Genomic DNA, 20,666 nt, shown 5'->3' on the forward strand with positions numbered 1-20,666 from the left:
TTCATGAAGAAAAAGGGCATTCTTTTGAGGTTAAGTTTCAAAAAGTCTTCAGCACAACAGAAAACTCAATCTTATAATCAAAGAGTTCAACTGCATTACATTAAGACCTGCCATGGTTGTAAATTACAAAAGTATGTTGTGATTTAACCTAGAATACAGTACATCATAGCATTTTCCTCACCCCTTCCCCCTTCCAGCAGGATGGGAGAGAAGAAAAAAAAATAGAACTTGTGGGCTGAGATAAAAGCTATTTACTAAGACAGAAAAGGAATAGAGAAAAGTAATAGTAATTGTATATATATATATATATTCAAAACAAGTAATGCACAATGCAGTTACCATCCATTGGCCAATACCAAGCTGGTCCCTGAGCAGTAGCTGCCCGTGTGACCAACTCCCCACGGTTTCATAGTTTTTTCACAATATGTATGGAGTATCCCTTTTGGCAGTTTAGGTCAGCAGAAGACATGGGCTGTGACCAAATAACTGGTACTGAGGGATGGTACCATTGTATCATGTGAAGGCAAGAACAATTTGGCACCTCCCTGCTCCCTCTTATCTGCTGGCAAGGCCCAGAAGATTGGAACAAAGGAGTTCCTTCTGAGGTCCACAAACCAGGAGTTGCCACCCCAAAGAGAGCTGACTTGACCATTTCAGACTTATAAAAAAATTTGTACTGTCACTGGAAGAGGAAGAAGCCATTGTCAACTGAACAACACAACCTCCAATGACCCATCTCTACTGTATATCAGCATCTGAACTATGAGCAGTGCTGGAATCCCATGGTGACTCTTCTGCTTTTTACACAGGCTCCTTGCTTTTATTTCTTTTTTTTTTTTTTTAACACCTATCTTCCCTTCCCCATCTCCCTAAGCAACTAGAATTTGTAATAAACTGGTTGGGCTTACCTTTGACCCATTGTCTTAATCTAGCTGTTCGGTACACATATCAAAACAACCTCCTTCTCCCTCTTATAAACTGGAGTGAGACAGAGGGTCAAGGTGAGTGTTAGGAAAATGCTAGACTCTGGAACAGATTCCCAGGGGCAGTGGTCATGGTACCAGTCTGACGGAGTGAAGAAACATTTGAACAGTGTGCTCATACCTACAGTGTAAAATTTGGGTGACCTATGTGAAGCCAGCAGCTGGACTCAATGGCAATAGATTGTGATTTTGCAGTGGGATTGCCTGGTCACAGCCTGAACCAGTGAATGGGCATCTGAGTGACCGGAGCAGAGGAGCCCAGGTCCACCCGTCCTCTGCTCTCTCCCTCTCGGTGGCGCTTCCGGCGGTGCTTCCGGGAGCACAGATACGCTCAGAACCTGCGCGGGTTGCCCCCCCGCCCTCCCCGGCTCCCTTCCTTCCGGCGCGCCAGTGCTCGAACGAGAGGCAGCTGCGTTCCTTAACTTAAACGGTCACCGGGAGGGGTGAGTTCATTCCCCTATCTCTAATATCTCTTTCTGTAGCGTCTCTACCTCAAATAAAGGCTCTGTCACCGCTTTCGCTTGCTTTACACTTGGCGAGCCAGGCAGCCTAATACCTTTTAAAAACATTCACTATGACCTTTCTGAGTTATATCGTGGGGTGGTTTGCACAGGAAAAGACCACCCCCTTAAATGACCTGTTGCCCGGGCACATCCTGGGATTACTAGGATCCCCATACCACGGGATTGCTTCTGTTATTGAGAAATGGGGCCCCCTGTGAGACAGAGGAAACATCCATGAATCCCCATCCCAACTAGCTGAGTATTTTCTCTCTCTCAACAAAAACATACTGACTACTTGGGAGTGACAATTAGCTGCATCTGCAGTGGCATGGCCACTGCTGATGGCCTTGAACCAGATGAATGCAACTGAAGGGGGTCTGCTTGATGAAAATCAACTCTTGTGTGACTGTATTGAAGAACTAGAAAAACAAGTTGCAGTTTTAACAGGAAAAATACCTAAAATGGTCACTCCCTTACAGAAGATCTGGAATATCTCTCTAGAAGTTACTGGGGACCCTGTAGAAGACAACCCACGTAACCTGGTTTCTGTAAATGACAGCACTAAAAGGTCGGATCTTGAGGTTCCACTGGAGCAAGATCTCTTTGAGATCCAACTAGTTGTAACTCAAAAAAAAAAACAAAAACAACACAGGAGAGACCAGTGGGGCTGCCCCCTGACCAGTGTCCCCCTGCCCACAGCGCTTTACATGTAACAGCTCGCCCATATACAGCAGCTGAATTGATGGATCTAATACAACAGTTTAGACAAAAACCAAGAGAGAGTATACCAGCATGGCTGCTCTGCTTATGGGACATGGGCACAGAAGGTGTTATGGTAAATGGGCCAGAAATTTCAAAACTGGCATCCATTACCACTCACCCTGCCCTCAGATAGAGGCTATATGCTACTGTCCAACATAATGATGAAAATCATTCATTAATCAAATGGTTAACAGCTGTGTGCTGTATAACATGGCCGAACAAAACTGACATCCCATTAAATACAGGTCTATGGTCTTCTACAGAAGATCTGCAAAATTATATTCGGGAACTGGGTATGAGAGAGGCAATCTATGAAGAAGATTTTGAGAGCCCAGACCTGATGAAATTCTCAGCAGGAATGAGAGATCTTATCCTACAGCAAGCTCCACTTCATCAGTATGGCACTTTGGTATCCATACTGAACCCACTAAGTGGCCTCAGAGGCCATCATACAACAGGCTGCCCTATTGGTGGCAGATCTGGGGAAGACGTATCGTCTGCGGGCCAGGCGCAATGCCTGAATGGTGGTGGTTGGGTGTCTTCCACCCTGGGAGTACAAGCCCCAGTTCCAGAGTACATACTGGGGAGACATCTTGTGGGGTCTGACTCTCCAGACCACTGTGGGAGAGTTCAGACTAAGGGAAAGATGTATTAGTACCCGGGCAGTGCAGGCAATTTTAAGGGGCCATGCAAAAATTGAGCTTATTTGTTTGCCACAACCCTGCCGGATCACAAATACAAAACTATATATAGACTCCCTGGTGGGCAAGAAGAAATTACCAAGACTGTGCAGGAGTTGGAGAGAATAGGGATTATTAGACCTGCACACAGCCCATACAACTCCCCCATATGGCCAGACAGGAAGTCAGATGGTACGTGGCGAATGACAGTAAACTACAGTGAACTAAATAAAGTCACTCTGCTGATACATGCAGCCGTACCCAACATTGGCTTACTCATGGATACGTTAAGTAGAGAAATAGAAACATATCACTGTGTTTTGGATCTTTGCATTCTTTTAGCATTCCAATTGCTAAGGAATCTCAAGACCAGTTTGCATTCACGTGGGAGGGCAGGTAGTGGACTTTTCAAGCCCTACCTCAGGGATACGTGCATTCACCTACATTTTGCCATAACCTGGTAGCACATGACTTGGCAAATTGGAACAAACCATCTACCATCAAAATGTACCATTACATTGATGATCTGATGCTGACGTACAACTCAATTGAGACACTAGAGAAGGCAGTACCATCATTAACTACATATTTACAGGAAAAAGGATGGGCTATAAACCCACAGAAAGTACAAGGACCAGGGCTATCAGTTAAATTCCTGGGCATTATCTGGTCAGGTAAGACTAAGGTCTTACCCAGCACAATCATAGATAAGATTCAAGCGTTCCCCGTTCCCACAACACTAAAACAGTTGCAGGAGTTCTTGGGTATATTAGGATACTGGCAATCCTTTATACCCCACTTAGCACAACTCCTAAAACCTCTGTATCAATTAACAAAAAAAAGGCCAAGTATGGGATTGGGGTAAAATGAAGCAAGATGCCTTCCAGCAGGCAAAAATAGCTGTTAAACAGGCCCAGGCGCTGGGTATATTCGATCCAATCCTTCCAGCCAAATTAGATTTGCGTGTTACTCAAGAAGGGTTAGGCTGGGGGCTGTGGCAGCGCCAGAGTTCCATTTGAACCCCAACTGGGTTCTGGTCACAGGTTTAGCACAGAGCAGAAGAAAGATGCAGCATAGTTGAAAAGCAGTTACTGGCTATTTATTCTGCACCGCAGGCAGTAGAACTGATAACTCAAACTGCAGAAGTTATTATTAAAATGACTTCACCAATTCATGGGTGGGTAAAAGATCTAACCCACATTCCGAAGATGGGGGTGGCCCAATCACAAACAGCAGCACGCTGGGTTGCCTACCTCAGATGAGGTAGATGAACCTCATCTGAGAACCTCAGATGAGGTTTAGATGAGGTGCTAAAGGACTTAATTTAGTAGTTGGGTAGAGATAGTGATAGGAGGATGGTTGGACTAGATGATCTTATAGGTCCTTTCCAACCTTATGAACTTATGAACTTATGAACTTATGAACTCAGTCAGAGAAACCGCCTATCATCTCCACTGAAGGAAGAACTGCAGAAGATACTTGACCCAGTAACATATCACAGTGAAACACCTGAGGAAATGTATGGGAACTGCTGAATCACAACCTGAACCACTGATTGGTCACCTGAGGTGAGCACCAAGTCAGCCATGGGGCTACAGGTGAAGATGATATACCTGTGTGATTGGAAGGGGTGGAGCCTGGCTCCACCTCTCCCAAACCCCATTTAAGGGCTGACCACCACCAGGGAAGGATCTCTCCTTGGAGATCCCTCCCACGTGCAGTCCCTTGTGAGCCTTGTCATTCTAAAAGTGAGCCATCTTCTCTTTTGTATTATTTGTATCCTATCTATATAGAACTGCTCAAAATATACCATCATCTATACTATTTCTTTGTGAAGTACCATCCTTGGGAGTTATTTATATCACACTTGACGAGCCAGCCAGCTCTAGTGATAATAATCCATACTTACCCAACATGACCTTTATTTGGAATATGCTTAAATGGGCCAGGGGGGAGAATGTTACCCCCCTAGACCAGACAATCCCTGGTCTAATTTCAAAGTTCATGGGGTCACCCTACTATGGGTTGGCATCCATTATTGAGAAATGGGGACCCATGCGGGTTCAAGGGACTGCCTCTCCCTCCCCATCTTATTTGACTGACTACTTTCTAGGATTAGATAAGGATGTACTCGTTACCAAGGAGCAGTGGCTAGCCGCCTCTGCAGTAGCCTGGCCTTTAGTAATGGCCATACTTAAATTAGATACTGCAAATGATAAAATGGAAACTGAAAATCAATTATTAAGAGAGCGTATTAAGAAACTTGAGCAACAGTTTGGTACATTAACAACCAAAAAGCCTGGCCTAAATGTCCCCACAAGACAAATACGGAGTATATCAGTAGAGGACATCCAAAAATCAGAGGAGGCAGACTCAGATATGACAGGAAAAAAGATCTCTAAGGCAGATCTTGAAACTCTGTCTATGATGGACCCATTTGAGATTCGACCTATTATAACTCAAAAAACAAAAAAGGTACAAGATAGACCAGCAGGGGTGCCTCCTAACCAATGGCCCCCTGCTGAAACCTGCCTCCATGTGACAGCTCGTCCATATACAGCTAATGAGTTGATGGACCTAGTACAACGGTTCCATCAAAAACCAAGGGAAAGCATACCATCATGGCTCCTAAGGTTATGGGATGCAGGAGCTGAAAGTGTTTTAGTGAATGGGACAGAAATGTCAAAATTAGCGTCCATAACAATAAACCCGGCCTTGAGGCAAAGGTTATATGCAGCCGTCCACTACAATGATGAAAACCATTCTATTATAGATTGGTTGATGGCAGCATGCCGCCTAACATGGCCTAACAAAACCGATGTTCCCCTCAACACCGGTTTGTGGTCCTCTATGGAGGACCTCCAGACATACATCAGAGAATTAGGTATGAGGGAGGCTATGTACGCAGACACTTTTGAAAGCCCTGATACAGAGAAATTTACAGCGAGCATGAGAGATCTAATACTACAGCAGGCCCCCTTACACCTATATGGGATGTTAGTTTCCATACTAAATCCGTTGGTGGCATCAGAGGCCATCATACAGCAGGCAGCCCAGTTAGTGGCAGACTTAGGGGAGACAGAGCGCGTAAGAACCAGGCACAATGTTCGTGTAGTGGAAGACGCTGAGGCCTTCCCTATTAAAACTAAAAAGCCTGCTCCACGGATGCCCCGATCACGGATACCCCCATACGGGTATCCCGGAAGACTATGTTTAACGACCTCATATGGGCTGGGGTTGTGTTTACCAAAATTGATGGGCAACCCAACCATGTTTTGTTACAGCTGTGGAAACAGCTTAAAAATGATCAAAAATTTCAGAGTGCTCCCAGAAAATCGGTAGTACGAATTATACAAGAAACACCATCAACAACTTGGAATCTGGCCAACTTTCTAATACCAAACAGAAGGAAAAAACATCCACAGGTGTCGCGGGCTACAGTGCCTGAGCCACCTGTGGAAAAAGATTTGGATCTGGCAAAGTTCATGGATTAACGAAAAACACTGGTCCCCATAGGGCCTCTAGATGTGACCGGAGGCCCTATGTAGAATTAACAATATTCTGGTCCAGGACAAATGTGCAGAAGGTGATGGCTCTAGTGGATACCGGCGCAGAAACGTCAATTATATATGGAGACCCAACAAAATTTAAGGGTGATAGAGTGATGGTTGGTGGGTTTGAGGGACAGACTATTCCAGTCACCCAAACATGGTTGAAATTGGGGGTTGGGCGTCTCCCGCCCCAGGAGTATAAGGTGTCAATTGCCCCAGTTCCAGAATATATCCTGGGCATAGTCATTCTATGGGGTCTGGCTCTCCAGATGACTGTGGGAGAGTTCAGACTATGGCAGAGGTACATTAGTATCCGGGCAATACGGACAATATTGAGGGGCCATGCGAAACATGAGCCCATTTGTTTGCCGAAACCACGCCGGATTACTAATGTAAGACAGTATAGACTCCCGGGGGGGCAAGAAGAAATATCAAAGACAGTGCAGGAATTAGAGAGGTATTGGGGGGGCAAGAAGAAATATCAAAGATGGTGCAGGAATTAGAGAAAGTAGGTATTATAAGACCTGCACACAGCCCATATAATTCCCCCATATGGCCAGTACGGAAGTCGGATGGAACATGGAGAATGACGGTGGATTATAGGGAACTAAATAAGGTCACGCCGCCCATCCATGCAGCCGTACCCAATATTGCCTCCTTAATGGACACTCTTAGTAGGGAAATTAAAACCTACCATTGTGTCCTGGATTTAGCAAATGCGTTTTTTAGCATACCCATTGCTAAAGAATCACAAGATCAATTTGCATTTATGTGGGGAGGCAGGCAGTGGACCTTTCAGGTCTTGCCACAGGGGTACGTGCACTCACCAACATACTGTCATAATTTGGTGGCACATGACTGGTGGCTGATTGGAGTAAACCAAACAATGTGAACCTATACCACTATATTGATGACCTCCTGTTAACATCCGACTCACTGGAAGCAGTAGGGGAGGCAGCAGATTGATTAACTGCCTACCTAAGTGAAAGAGGATGGGCTATCAATCCTCAAAAAGTGCAAGGTCCAGGACTGTCCGTAAAATTTCTAGGGGTAGTCTGGTCAGGAAAGACCAAAGTGTTACCTAATGCCAGCATAGATAAGGTTCAGGCATTTCCAGTCCCTACAACACCAAAGCAGCTGCAGGAATTCCTAGGTATATTGGGATATTGGCGTTCCTTTATACCTCATTTGGCGCAGCTTCTGAGACCTTTATATAGACTTACCAAAAAGGGCCAATTATGGGATTGGGGGAGAACAGAACAGGATGCTTTTCAACAGGCGAAACTGTTAAACAAGCCCAGGCACTGGGTATATTTGATCCTACCCTCCCAGCTGAATTGGATGTTCACGTGACTCAAGATGGCTTTGGCTGGGGCCTGTGGCAACGTCAGAGTTCTGTTTGGACCTCCATTGGATTTTGGTCTGAGGTGTGGCATGGAGCAGAGGAAAGATATAGTATGATTGCAAAACAGTTATTGGCTGCCTATTCCGCATTACAAACGGTAGAGCCAATAACCCAAACGGCTGAAGTTATAGTCAAGACTACATTGCCAATCCAGGGGTGGGTAAGAGATCTGACCCACCTTCCTAAGACAGGGGTGGCCCAGGCACAGACAGTGGCACGATGGGTCACCTATCTCAGTCAGAGGAGCAGTCTGTCTTCCTCACCGTTGAAAGAAGAGCTCCAGAAGATTCTTGGCCCAGTAACGTATCATAGTGATGCACCGAAACAAACTTTGGTTGCTCCACCACGGAAGAGTCCCGTCCAGGAAGGAAAATATCCTGTCCCTGAAGATGCCTGGTACACGGATAGGTCCAGCAAGGGCAACCCAAGTAAGTGGAGAGCAGTAGCGTACCATCCTGCCACAGACACAATATGTTTCGAAGAGGGGGATGGTCAAAGCAGCCAGTGGGCAGAGCTGCGGGCTGTGTGGATGGTTATAACCAAAGAACCTGGTGATGGTATCCTGAATATTTGCACAGATAGTTGGGCTGTGTATCAGGGGCTCACTCTATGGATCGCTCAGTGGGCCACCCAGGATTGGACTATCCACTCCCGACCGATCTGGGGCAAAGATATGTGGTTAGACATATGGAATGCAGTCAAACACAGAACTGTACATGTCTACCATGTTTCTGGTCATCAACCCCTACAGTCACCAGGAAATGATGAAGCCAACATACTGGCCCGAGTTAGATGGGTTGAGAACTCGCCATCTGACAATATCGCTCACTGGCTACATCAAAAGCTGCGGCATGCTGGGCAGAAGACCATGTGGGCAGCTGCTAAAGCGTGGGGACTGCCGGTACAACTATCGGACATCGCTCAAGCATGCCGAGACTGTGACGCCTGCTCTAAGATAAGACTGAGGTCATTGCCTGAAACTACAGCCCATCTTGCTAGAGGACAATCCTCTACAGAGGTGGCAGGTTAATTATATTGGGCCCCTCCCTCGGTCTGAGGGGGCGAGATATGCCCTAACCTGTGTCTACACCGCGAGTGGGCTAATGCAGGCCTATCCTGTAGCAAAAGCCAACCAGGCATACACTATAAAGGCACTCACAAGGCTGATGGCTGCCTACGGGACACCGCAAGTCATCGAGAGCAACCAAGGGAGTCATTTCACGGGTGCAGTGATACAACGCTGGGCAGAAGAAAATAATATTGAGTGGCGATTCCACCTGCCATAAAATCCAACGGGGGCAGGCCTTATTGAGTGTTATAATGGTATTCTCAAGGCTGCCCTGAAGACAGACTCTCAGTCCCTGCAGGGGTGGACAAAGAGACTCCATGAGACCCTGCGGGACCTGAATGAAAGACCTAGAGACTGCAGACCCAATGCCTTGAAAATGTTTCAGACAACATGGGCCTCCCCACTTAGGATCCAAATTACAGGCACCGATAATGAGGTGAGACCTCAGATTGGCCATGAAAACAATCTTCTGCTCCCTGCCCCTGAGGACCTAAAACCAGGTACCAATAAAATAAAATGGCCTTGGAAGGTGCAGGTAGGACCACGATGGTGCAGCCTACTTGCACCTTGGGGGAGATTATTGGAGGTGGGGGGTTCGGTAGCCCCTCCAGTAATTGGTACATGGCCTACTGAAATAATGGTTAACACTCCAGCCTTTATTGCTAAGGGGACCTCTATCATGTCTCTGTGGCAGATCAGGACACCCCCTTTGGTGCCTGATATAGTCGTACAGCCACAGACATCGGGTCAAAGAGTTTGGTACAGGCGGCCAGAGCATGCCCCTGTACAAGCTGAAGTGTTAACCCAAGACAGGAATACGGCCTGTATCTTACCCTGGAGAGCGGATCTTCACCTCTTGGTACCTCTAAAACACTTATATTACTCCCCATGAGTCTATGAGTTGCCAGAAGGAACCAAACAATGCTGCAGTGTTCCAGAGTTGCTATAAGACCATGTGCAGCATCTGGTGATGGTCTAACCGGGACTGATGACACATAAGATGAACCTGCACCGTGTGATTGCATGCTTCCAGTAGATCCCACTGAGCACTGGCCCAACGGAGAGTTCGACTGATATGCCAATCATCACCCATCTCGGATTACATCATCATGCATCGCAACGGGCAATTATGTAAGTTATGTAAGCGTCGCGATGTATTGGGTCTCTGTATCAAGGGGAGCTCACCTTATGGTTACTTGATCAGTGGTTCACGTCGTGAAGGGGTGGAGTGTATGGGAACTGCTGAATCACAACCCGAACCACTGATTGGTCACCTGAGGTGAGCACCAAGTCAGCCATGGGGCCACAGGTGAAGATGATATACCTGTGTGATTGGAAGGGGTGGAGCCTGGCTTCACCTCTCCCAAACCCCATTTAAGGGCTGACCACCACCAGGGAAGGATCTCTCCTTGGAGATCCCTCCTATGTGCAGTCCCTTGTGAGCCTTATCATTCTGAAGGTGAGCCATCTTCTCTTTTGTATTATTTGTATCCTATATATATAGAACTACTCAAAATATACCATCGTCTATACTATTTCTTTGCGGAGTACCATCCTTGGGAGTTATTTACCACACAGGAATTAACTGTCACTCTTCCAAAGAAGAGTCCTATACAGGAGAGGAAATACCCTATTCCAGAAGATGCCTCATACACAGATGGATCCAGCAGAGAGAACCCAAGTAGGTGGTGAGCTGTCGCATACCATCCCTCAACTGAAACAATATGGTTTAAAGAAGAGGATGGAGAAAGTAGCCAGTGGGCTGAGCTACAAGCTGTGTGGATGGTGATAACTCAAAAGCCGGGCAATGGCACATGGAATATCTGCACGGATAGTTGGGCAGTCTGCCAAGGGCTCATGCTCTAGGTAGCACAGTGGGCCAGTCAGGACTGGGCGATCCATGCTCGACCTACCTGAGGCAAAGATATGGGGGTTGATATATAGAATGTGTTTTGCAGTGTCTTGGCAACAGACTCAGATGTGAACGATCAAAATCGTTTATTACAGGTTTTAACATCCCTTATATATTTTCACAATTTCTCTTGTAACTTTCCCACCTGCCTTTACATATCAACAGTATAACTTCCCAAAACAGTCCTTAACCATGCATATAGGCGATTATCCAATCAGGGCCGTGAATCTTCCCAAACCATGCACTCTTGCTCCAATTAAGGTCTGCCATCGTGCAGCTTACTTGAGCTTGTTTTCCTCTTCTTCTGGAAGTGTCCTTGGTTCTCAGCCTTCCTTTTGCATGCTGTTTATCCTGTTCCACAGCTGCAGCTCGAAATATACTTTTTATATTCCCACAGTGGTTAAGCACAGGACTGTGCAAGCATACCACGTATGGACATCAGCCCTTGTAGTCACCAGGCAGTGATGCAGCTAACACTCCGGCTCAAGTTCTATGACTAGGAAATAACATCAGCAGAAGATACTGCCCATTGGTTGCATCAGAAATTACAGCATGCAGGACAGAAAACCATGTGGGCAGCAGCCAGAGCATGGGGACTGCCCATACAGTTACCAGATATTGTCCAGGCATGTCAGGACTGTGATGCTTGCTCACGAATGAGACCAAGACTTCTGCCAGAAACAACAGTCCATCTCGCTGGAGGACACAACCCTTTACAACGATGGCACATTGATTACATAGGTTCCCTTCATCGATCTGAGGTAGCTAGATATGCCCTAACCTGTGTTGACACAGTGAGTGGACTGATACAAGCCTATCCTTTAGCAAAGGCAAACCGAGCCTATACGATTAAAGCTCTAACTAGGTTGATGGCATCATATGGGACTTCTGAGGTCAAGAGTGACCAAGGTACACATTTCAGGGGTACAACTGTACAGAAGTGGGCTGAATACCATTGAATGGTGGTTTCACCTGCCCTATAATCCAACGGGAGCAGGCCTAATAGAAAGGTATAATGGAATCCTGAAGGCTGCTCTGAAGGCAGATTCACCCTTGCAGGGGTGGACCAAGAGGCTTTATGCAACCCTGCAGGACTTGAATGAGAGACCAAGGGATGGCAGACTCAGTGCTTTAAGAATGTTGCAGACAACTTGGGCCTTCCCACTTAGAATACAAATCACAAGCAAAGACACCTCACTTAAGCCACAAGTTGGCACCATGAATAATCTTCTGCTCCCTACCCCAGAGGACCTAGAGCCTGCGAAACAAGGTAAAATGGCCTTGGAAGGTGCAAGTAGGACCAAAATGGTGTGGTCTCCTTGCACCGTATGGGAGATTGTTAGCAGTTGGGGGAAATCAGTAAACCCTCCTGTGGTCGGTGCATGGCCAACAGAGGTTGTAGTTGACACTCCAGTTTTCATTGCGAAGGGGGCATTAATCATGTCCTTATGGCAAATTAGAACTCCCCCCTTGGTACCTGATGTAGTGATCCAACCACAGATATCAAGCCGAAGGGTATGGTATCGAAGGCCAGAACGTGCTCTAGTACAGGCAGAGGTATTGACTCAAGACCGAAATACGGCCTGTATCATACCATGGAGGGCACGCTTAACCCCTCCTCAAACCTGTTAAACATCTGTATTACTCCCCTTGAGGTTATCAAGTTCACAAGACAGCTGGCAGGAGAAACACCACTCCAGCACGCTCCAGTGCCCATGAGGAAACATCATAACATCCTGTGGTGGACTACTGAACTTTTGGGAGCTGGCGAGCATGAACCTAACTGCTACTGGTCCTTAAAGAAAATATGCCACCAGAAGGAATATCAAGTACTGACCCAAGAGAACCACAAAAAGGGACTACAAATAATGTCCTTCAGTGCCTTAACATTCTACATTGCAATGCGTATTGTACATGCATCACGATGTACTTTGTATTTTGAGCCATCAGAACATCAGGGTATTATGCCCAACTTGCTCAGTTGCTGGTTCATGCTGTGAAGAGGTGGAGTGCAGTGGGATTGCCTGGTCACAGCCTGAACCAGTGAATGAGCATCTGAGTGACCGGAGCAGAGGAACCCAGGTCCACCCATCCCCTTGCTTTCTCCCTCTCAGTGGTGCTTCTGGGGGTGCTTCTGGGAGCACAGATACGCTCAGAGCCTATGCGGGTTGCCCCTCCCCCTCCCTGGCTCCCTTTCTTCCAGCACACCAGTGTTCAAATGAGAGGCAGTTGTGTTCCTTAACCTAAACAGTCACCGGGAAGGATGAGTTCATTCACCTTATCTCTAATATCTCTGTAGTGCCTCTACCTCAAATAAAGGCTTTGTCACCGCCTTTGCTTGCTTTACAGTGACTTACATTACAGTGTAAAATTGATCTCATTTGTTAGTTTTCTGAGCACTCCCAATACAGTAATCTCTGATTTTCTGACTTTCAAAATTCTAGATGCAGCAACTTAGTCACTAAGAAATGGTTCTTGCAAATACTAGAGTAACCTCAATGGGAGATAGGCTGAAACCCAGGAGTATGAAAATGTAACTCAGGATAAGGGAGAGGGGAACTTACATAGTTTGCTCCTTAGCCACATGAGGACATTATTCTATGGTGAAAATCATATGAGAAGACAGTTCAGTAACATCTCTCATTGGAGCTATATCTTATTCAGTGCAAGGTTGGCATAAGTCTATTTGAAACTGCTTTTGATGTGGAAAAAAAATAGAGACAGTATCATAAAACAACACCAAATATCAGACAAACCCTTTAAGGAGAGTGTTTTGGAGGGAAAAAGATAACAGAAAATGAGAATTCACTTTAACCACAATCAATATGAATGAGGTCATCTGTACAATAGTTACCTAGCTCTCGTTACTGAAGAAGAGCAAGAAGTTGAATTGGGCCTTGGTCAAGAACCTCTTCTGAGGAGGAATGCTAGTATGATGAGGATGGATACACATTCTTAAGCTTTCAGCACATTTTCTGCATTTCTATTGCTACTGGAAAAACTGTTGCACAGAAAGTAATTCATATTACTATCAGAAAACTAAATAAAAACATGTAACTGTTACCATGCGTATGAGAACTGTTGAATCACAGTCTGGACCACTAATTGACCACCTGAGGCAAGCACTGAGTCAGCTGCAGGAACACAGGTGAAAACAATTCACCTGTGTGACCAGAAAGGGTGGTGTCTGACTCCACCTCTCCTAGACTCCACTTAAGGGCTGACCACAAATGGGGAAGGATCTCTTGTTGGAGATCCCTCTTTTGTGGAGTTTCCCCCTGCAAGCCTCGATCATTAGAGATGGGTGATTGTATCTTTCCCATCTTTATCTTGCTAAATTACGCAATCTATCAAATATCTTGACTGACAATGCTATTTGGTACTATTCATTTTGTTTTCCACCCTACACCATGTAAAATAAATACTCTTTATTCACCCCAAATGTGAAGCAGTAGAAAAAATCTGTTTATCTTCTGAGCCTCTCAACTCTTCCTGGTGCATCCATTCTCCCCTTGACTATAGATGACAAATCACAGTACTGACTGTCTATTATATTCTAATACCTGATTACAAGTGCATGTCACTGTATTTGTGCTAAATATTCTGTTTAAAATTATTTTGTGTGATATAAATCCTACCTAACATTGTCATGCCTTTGAATGTAAATCTTGTGGAAAATCCTTTCAGGAGGCTTCAAGAAATCTTCCTTCATTTCCATTGCAACATTCCTAGGCAAAAGACTCATCAAGAGACGTTCCTGGGGAAACAAAAAAAGTAAACACTATCAGTTTTGTGCTTTAGGAAGTTGCTAGTTTAATACTGTTGAATAATGAGCAAACTAGATAATCATTTCCTAGTGTAATCTCCCTGCATAAATAAATAATATTAATCTTTTTTTTTTCCAAAATTCTGCAGCCTGTGCTTTCTTTTTCATATCTCTGCATTTAAAAAACAAAAACAAACAAACAAAACCACTACACAGAAACAGAAGAGGAAAATTAGATTATTTAACATCACAGTTCTGATAATAAAAATTCTTGTAGCATTTATCTATCTGAGAAAAAAATTCCAGGATCATTTGCTTGTCCCTTTGTGTGTCCTACTTCTGAATCTACAAGTGCTATGGCAGCTTGTTGTTAAGCTGAAGGGGTGGATGATGCATTTATCTGTGCAGTGCAAATCAGAGGAATGATGAGGAATTCATAAGGAATGATAAGGGCACAGTTTTAATCACATCTTTTCTATGATAGCAATGAATATTCCAGACAGCTCAGTAATGGAATACCAATGGTATAAATTGCTGTTAAATAGATTTCTCACTATATGCACTGTTATTTTAGCAGATGTTACTGATCTACATAGTAAGGATCCCCAGTGTTTTGGATCTCATTACTCTTGACTATAACAGCCTGTGCAGCAATGTCAACAGTTTATGGGCTGGTTCATCCTGGTTCTGTGACTAATGGAGTGGGAGGGACCCACAGACTCACACCCCAGGAAAGGGGGAAAGGGTAGGGAGATGGGCCTAAAAACAAACAAGTGGCAATGATCTGAGGAGAAAAACTAATTTACTAAATAAGCTATCAGAATGCCAGATTAACACTGTGTAATGCAATATAATTAGAATTGAAGCTAATAAATAAAATGAGAGAGAGGGTATCCAAAGAACCTAAGGCCATACCGTAACACTGAAGGTGCAATGGATAGGGAGCACATGTGCTGCTGAGATGAGCAGGAAGCAAAAAGAGGGGGGATATCTTGTGACATGAGAGCACCTTTCCCTCTGAATGGAAAATAGAAATGCTAAGTTCCCTGGGGTACACAGTTCTTCTCTTCAGGTATACTCCAAACTATCAACAATCCATGGAACTGAAGCATTAACTCTTTAACTTCCAGTATACTACATGATGTTATGATGTGGAACACTGACAACAAAAAAAAAAAAATCATACAACCATGACAATAACATGTATTCTGACACATTCACAGGAACCTAAAGGACACCTTCCGCAAGTTCAAGTTTTTTAAAGAGTACTTGGATACTTATTGAAGTTCTGTTTTAACACACACACACAAAAAAAAAAAAAACAAACCCTGCAACTTAAAATGCAATAGATTTGGTTTTGTTGCTCTGAGTAGTTACAAGCCTATTAATCAGACCTACTACCTTCTGCCAGGCAACAGAGTAAAGGAATTCAAATGACCACATTATCTGATGATTGAAAGCCACAGGAATGACAACTGAGATATCATATCACACAAGCATACAACCTGGTCAAATTCCATCTTCTTGTTATTTGAGTGACATTAAGCAAGAAAGAAGCAATAAATAAGGCAGAAGAGGGTATCTGCACAGACAACTGATGTTTTGCTCACATGAATACATTCACCACTTAGAAACTCTTAATAATATTTCATAAGATTTTAAGTTTACAGCTTCTTCTGAAAGATGGCAGATTGAATCAGTTAAACTTTAGAGAACTGTCACAGTTCATAATTTAGTATTCCTTCACTTCCAATCTGGTAAAACTACATGTCACAAATCCCAGACCGTGAAAGTACAACAGAGTTTGGGCAAAGGAAATCTTCCATTTAGTTGAGAAGGATCTTGTTAGAGACTGTCTAGGCAAAATCAATTGCACACAAATCCATGGGCCATGATGAGATGTGGCTATGAGCGCTTAGAGAGCTTGCTGAAATGATTGCTAAGTCACTCTGTGTAGTCTTTGAAAAGTCCTGGAGAATGGGAGAGGTGCTGTAGAATGGAGGGCAGCCAACATCACTCCAAAAAGTCAAGAAGCAGTACGCAGGCAACTACAGGACAGTCAACCTCACTTCCATCCTTGTAAAGTGGAAAGAACAGGCTATATACTGGATATCATCACCAAGCAATTGAAGGAGAAGATTATCAGGAATAGCCAAAATGCATTCACTGAGAGAAAAGTCATTCTTGACCAACCAGTTAGCCAATCATCACTGGCTAGATGAGGGGAGAATGTACCTTAACTTCACAGAATCACAAGGTTGGAAAAGACCTACAAGATCATCCAGTCCAACCATCCTCCCATCACTATTGCTGCCACAAGCACTAAACCATATCTTTTAGCTCCTCATCCAGGCACCTCTTGAACACTGCTAGGGATGGCAACTCCAGCACCTCCCTGGGCAGGTCATTCCAGTGCCTGGCCACTCTCTGAGAGAAGTAGATTTTCTTTATATTTAACCTAAACCTGCTCTGGTACAACTTCAGGCCATTTCCTCAGGTCCTATTTGTTGCCTGGGGGAAGAGGCCAAACCTCATCACAGCTTCCCTTCAGGAAGTTGTACAGTGCAATGAGGTCTCCTCTGAGCCTCTCCTTCTCCAGACTAAACAAACCCAGCTCCCTCAGTTGCTGCTCATAAGACCTGTTCTCCAGACCCCTCATCATTTTTGTTGCCCTTCTTTTGGCACATTCCAGGGCTTTGATGTCTTCCTTGTAGTGAGGGGCCCAAAACTGAATACAATACTCATGGTGTGGCCTCACTAGTGCTGAGTACAGTACAATAATTACCTCCCTGCTCCTGCTGGCCACACTATTTCTGATGCAGACCAGGAAGCCATTGACCTTCTTGGCCACCTGGGCACTCTGTCAGCTCTTGTTCAGCTGAGCATCAGCCAACACCCCCAGGTCCCTTTCCTCTTCACAGTCATCCAGTCACTCACCCCCCAGCCTATAGTGCTGTATGGGGTTATGGTGGCCTAAGCGCAGGACCAAACACTTGGCCTTGTTGAACCACATCACATTCACTTCACCCCAGCAATCCAGCTTATCTAGGTCCTTCTGAAGAGCTTCCCTACCATCAGGCAGATCAACACTACCCAACTTGGTGTCATCTGCAAACTTACTGCAGGTACTGTCAATCCCCTCCTATAGGAGATCAATAAAGCTATTAAACAAGATAGGCCCCAGTACCAACCCCTGGAGGATGTCACTTTAAACAGGTTGCAAGCTGGATTTAACTCCACTAACCACTACCCACTGGGTAGTGTCCTCTAGCCAGTTCCTTACCCAAAGAAGGGTATACCTGTCCAGGCCACAGGCAGGCAGATTCCCCCAGAAGAATGCTGCGAGAAACCATGTCAAAAGCTTTGCTGAAGTCTAGGTAAACTACATCAACAGTCTTTCCCTCATCTACCAGTCCAGTCACCCAGTCATAGAAGATGAAGCTGGTCAAGCATGACCTGCCTTTTGTGAATCTGTGCAGGCTGGGCCTGATCCACTGGACACCACACATACGCTCTGTGATCTCACCCAAGCTGATTTACCCCATGACTTTCCCTGGTACCGAGGTCAGGCTAACAGTCCTGTAGACCTCCAGATCCCCCCTATGGCCCTTTTTGTGGATGAGAGTCACATTGGCAAGCCTCCAATCCTCTGGAACCTCTCCAGATAACCAGAAGCACTGATAGATGGCTGAGAGCAGCTCAGCAATCACACCCAACAGCTCCTTCAGCTCCCTGGGATGAAGCCCAGCTGGTCCTGTGGACTTGTGACAGTCCAGAAGGAAAAGAAGCCCTCTAACCATCTCCACTGGAATCACCAGGAATGTATTCTGCATAGAATCCCAGACTTCCAGATCAAGGCATAAAATGCCCTGACGGCAGCCAGCCTAACAATTAAAGGCAGATGTGAAGAAGGCATTGAAGACCTGTACAGGCAGGCCCCATGCTTTAGCAGCTGCCCACATTGTGTTCTATCCAGCATGCCACATCTTTTAGTGTAACCAGCAGGTAACGTTCTCAGATGGTAAATTCTTGACCCATCTAATTCAGGCCAGTGTGTCAGCTTTATCATTTCCTGATGACTGCAGGGGTTGGTGACCAGAAACACGGTAGACACATACAGACCTGTGTTTAACTTTATTCCATAAGTATATATGAAATATACATACACATATATTTTGTATGGCTTCCCCAGATGGTATACAGACTTACAGTAAATAAGGAAAAGCTCACCTGTTGCTCATGGTCAAGGCACTCCTAGGACTCCACAGGGGAAGGATCTCCAACAGGACATCCTTCTCCACTGGTGGTCAGCCCTTAAATTGGGTCTGGAAGAGGTGGAGCCAGACTCCACCCCTTCCAGTCACACAGGTGAATTGCCTTCACCTGTGCTCCTGTGGCTGACTTAGTGCTTTCCTCAGGTGATCAATCAGTGCTTCAGGCTGTGATTCAACAGTTCCCATACAGTGGCTTTCGACAATGGGGTTATGATATTAGTGCAAGAGCAAGTGGCATTATCCAGCCAGAATTGTGTACTGTAATGCACAACATCCTTGTTTCTATACTAGAGACATGGATATGATGGTTGGACTGGGGGCTATGATGGTTGTTAGAGAATTTGCTGGATATTGCCTTCTGTGTTATTTGAGACCAGTGGCAAGTAGCATTCCTCAAGGGTACATAGTGGAACCAGTGCTATTTAACATCTTTGTTGGCAATATGGAGAGTGGCATTGAGCATTCCTTCAAGTCTGTGGATGACACCAAGCTGAATGGTGTGGCCAACATGTTGGCAAGAAGAGATGCCATCCAGAGGGACTTTGACAGGCTCAGAAGGTGGACTTGCGTAAATCTCATGAAGTTCAACAAGACCAAGTACAAGTTCCTGGACCTAAGCAGAAATAAAGGCTGGACAATCAGTGGCTAAAGAACAGGCCTGCAGAGGACTTGGGCATTTTAGTTGATGGGATGCTCCATATGAGCCAGCAAAGTCTGATTGTGGCCCAGAAAGCCAACCGTATCCTGGGCTGCATACCCAGAAAACAAACCATGCAATTACAGAATCATATAATCTTTTGAGTTGAAAGGGACCCCTAAAAGTCAACTAGTCCAACTCCTCTGCAATGAACAGGGACATCTACAGCTAAATCAGGTTGCTCGGAGCCTGATCCAGCCTAACTTTGAATGTCGTCAAGGACAGGGTATCCACTACCTCACTGGGCAACTTGTTCCAGTACCCCACCACCATTACTGTAAAAAGCTTCTTCCTTATATCTAATCCAAATCTCCCCTCCTCTAGTTTTAAACCATTTCTTTTTGTTCTATCACAACAAACCCTACTAAAGAGTCTGTCCTCTTCCTTCTTATAGCTCATATTTAGATATTGAAAGGCCACTGTCAGTTCTTTTTGGAGCTTTCTCTTCTCCAGGCTGAACCGCCCCAGCTCTCTCATGATGATTGGTGTATGGCTTGTGTTCTTCCTTGGGCCAGTGCTTGGTGGTGTTTTAAGGGTACCAAGAGGGCAAGGTCTGCCATCCAGGGCAAGATACAGGCCGTATTCCTATCTTGGGTAAACACTTCAACTTGCACTGGGGCATGCCCTGGCCACCTGTACCAAACCTTTTGGCCAGATGTCTGTGGCTACACAACTCTATCAGGCACCAAAGGGGATGTCCTGATCTGCCCTAGGACAAGATAGAGGTCCCTCTAGTAATAAAGACTGGAGCGTTGACCACTTCATTGGCAAGCCATGTACCAATTACCGGAGGAACCACCGAACCTACCACTTCCAGTAATCTCCCCCAGGGTGCAAGTAGGCCACACCACCATGGTCCTACCCGCAACTTCCAAGGCCATTTTATTCTATTGGCACATGAATTTAGGTTCTCAGGGGCAGGGAGCAGAAGATTGTTCTCATTGCCAATCTGAGGTCTTGCCCGGTTATCAGTGCCCATAATTTGGAACCCCATAATTTGGAACCTAAGCAGGGAGGCCAATGTTGTCTGTAACATTTTCAAGTCACTGGGGCTGTTGTCTCTG

At 45.3% G+C, this 20,666-nt stretch overlaps 2 protein-coding genes across 2 annotated transcripts in view; one reads left to right on the forward strand and one right to left on the reverse strand.

The window, feature by feature from the left end:
• IGFBP3 (insulin like growth factor binding protein 3) overlaps positions 1-2,833 on the forward strand; it is a 188,599-nt gene extending 185,766 nt beyond the window's left edge. The window contains exon 3 of the transcript XR_010623189.1: positions 2,821-2,833. The gene's annotated coding sequence lies outside the window, so the exon portion shown is untranslated. The remainder of the gene's footprint in view (positions 1-2,820) is intronic.
• ADCY1 (adenylate cyclase 1) overlaps positions 1-20,666 on the reverse strand; it is a 185,625-nt gene that overhangs the window by 113,785 nt on the left and 51,174 nt on the right. Inside the window, exon 3 of the mRNA XM_065753079.1 lies at positions 14,504-14,622. Coding sequence (XP_065609151.1) covers positions 14,504-14,622 — 119 coding nt within the window. The remainder of the gene's footprint in view (positions 1-14,503; positions 14,623-20,666) is intronic.

This window comes from Cyrtonyx montezumae, unplaced genomic scaffold (genome assembly GCF_038088225.1).
Source record: "Cyrtonyx montezumae isolate F1298 unplaced genomic scaffold, pur_monq_1.0 scaffold_8, whole genome shotgun sequence".
NCBI lineage: Eukaryota > Metazoa > Chordata > Aves > Galliformes > Odontophoridae > Cyrtonyx > Cyrtonyx montezumae.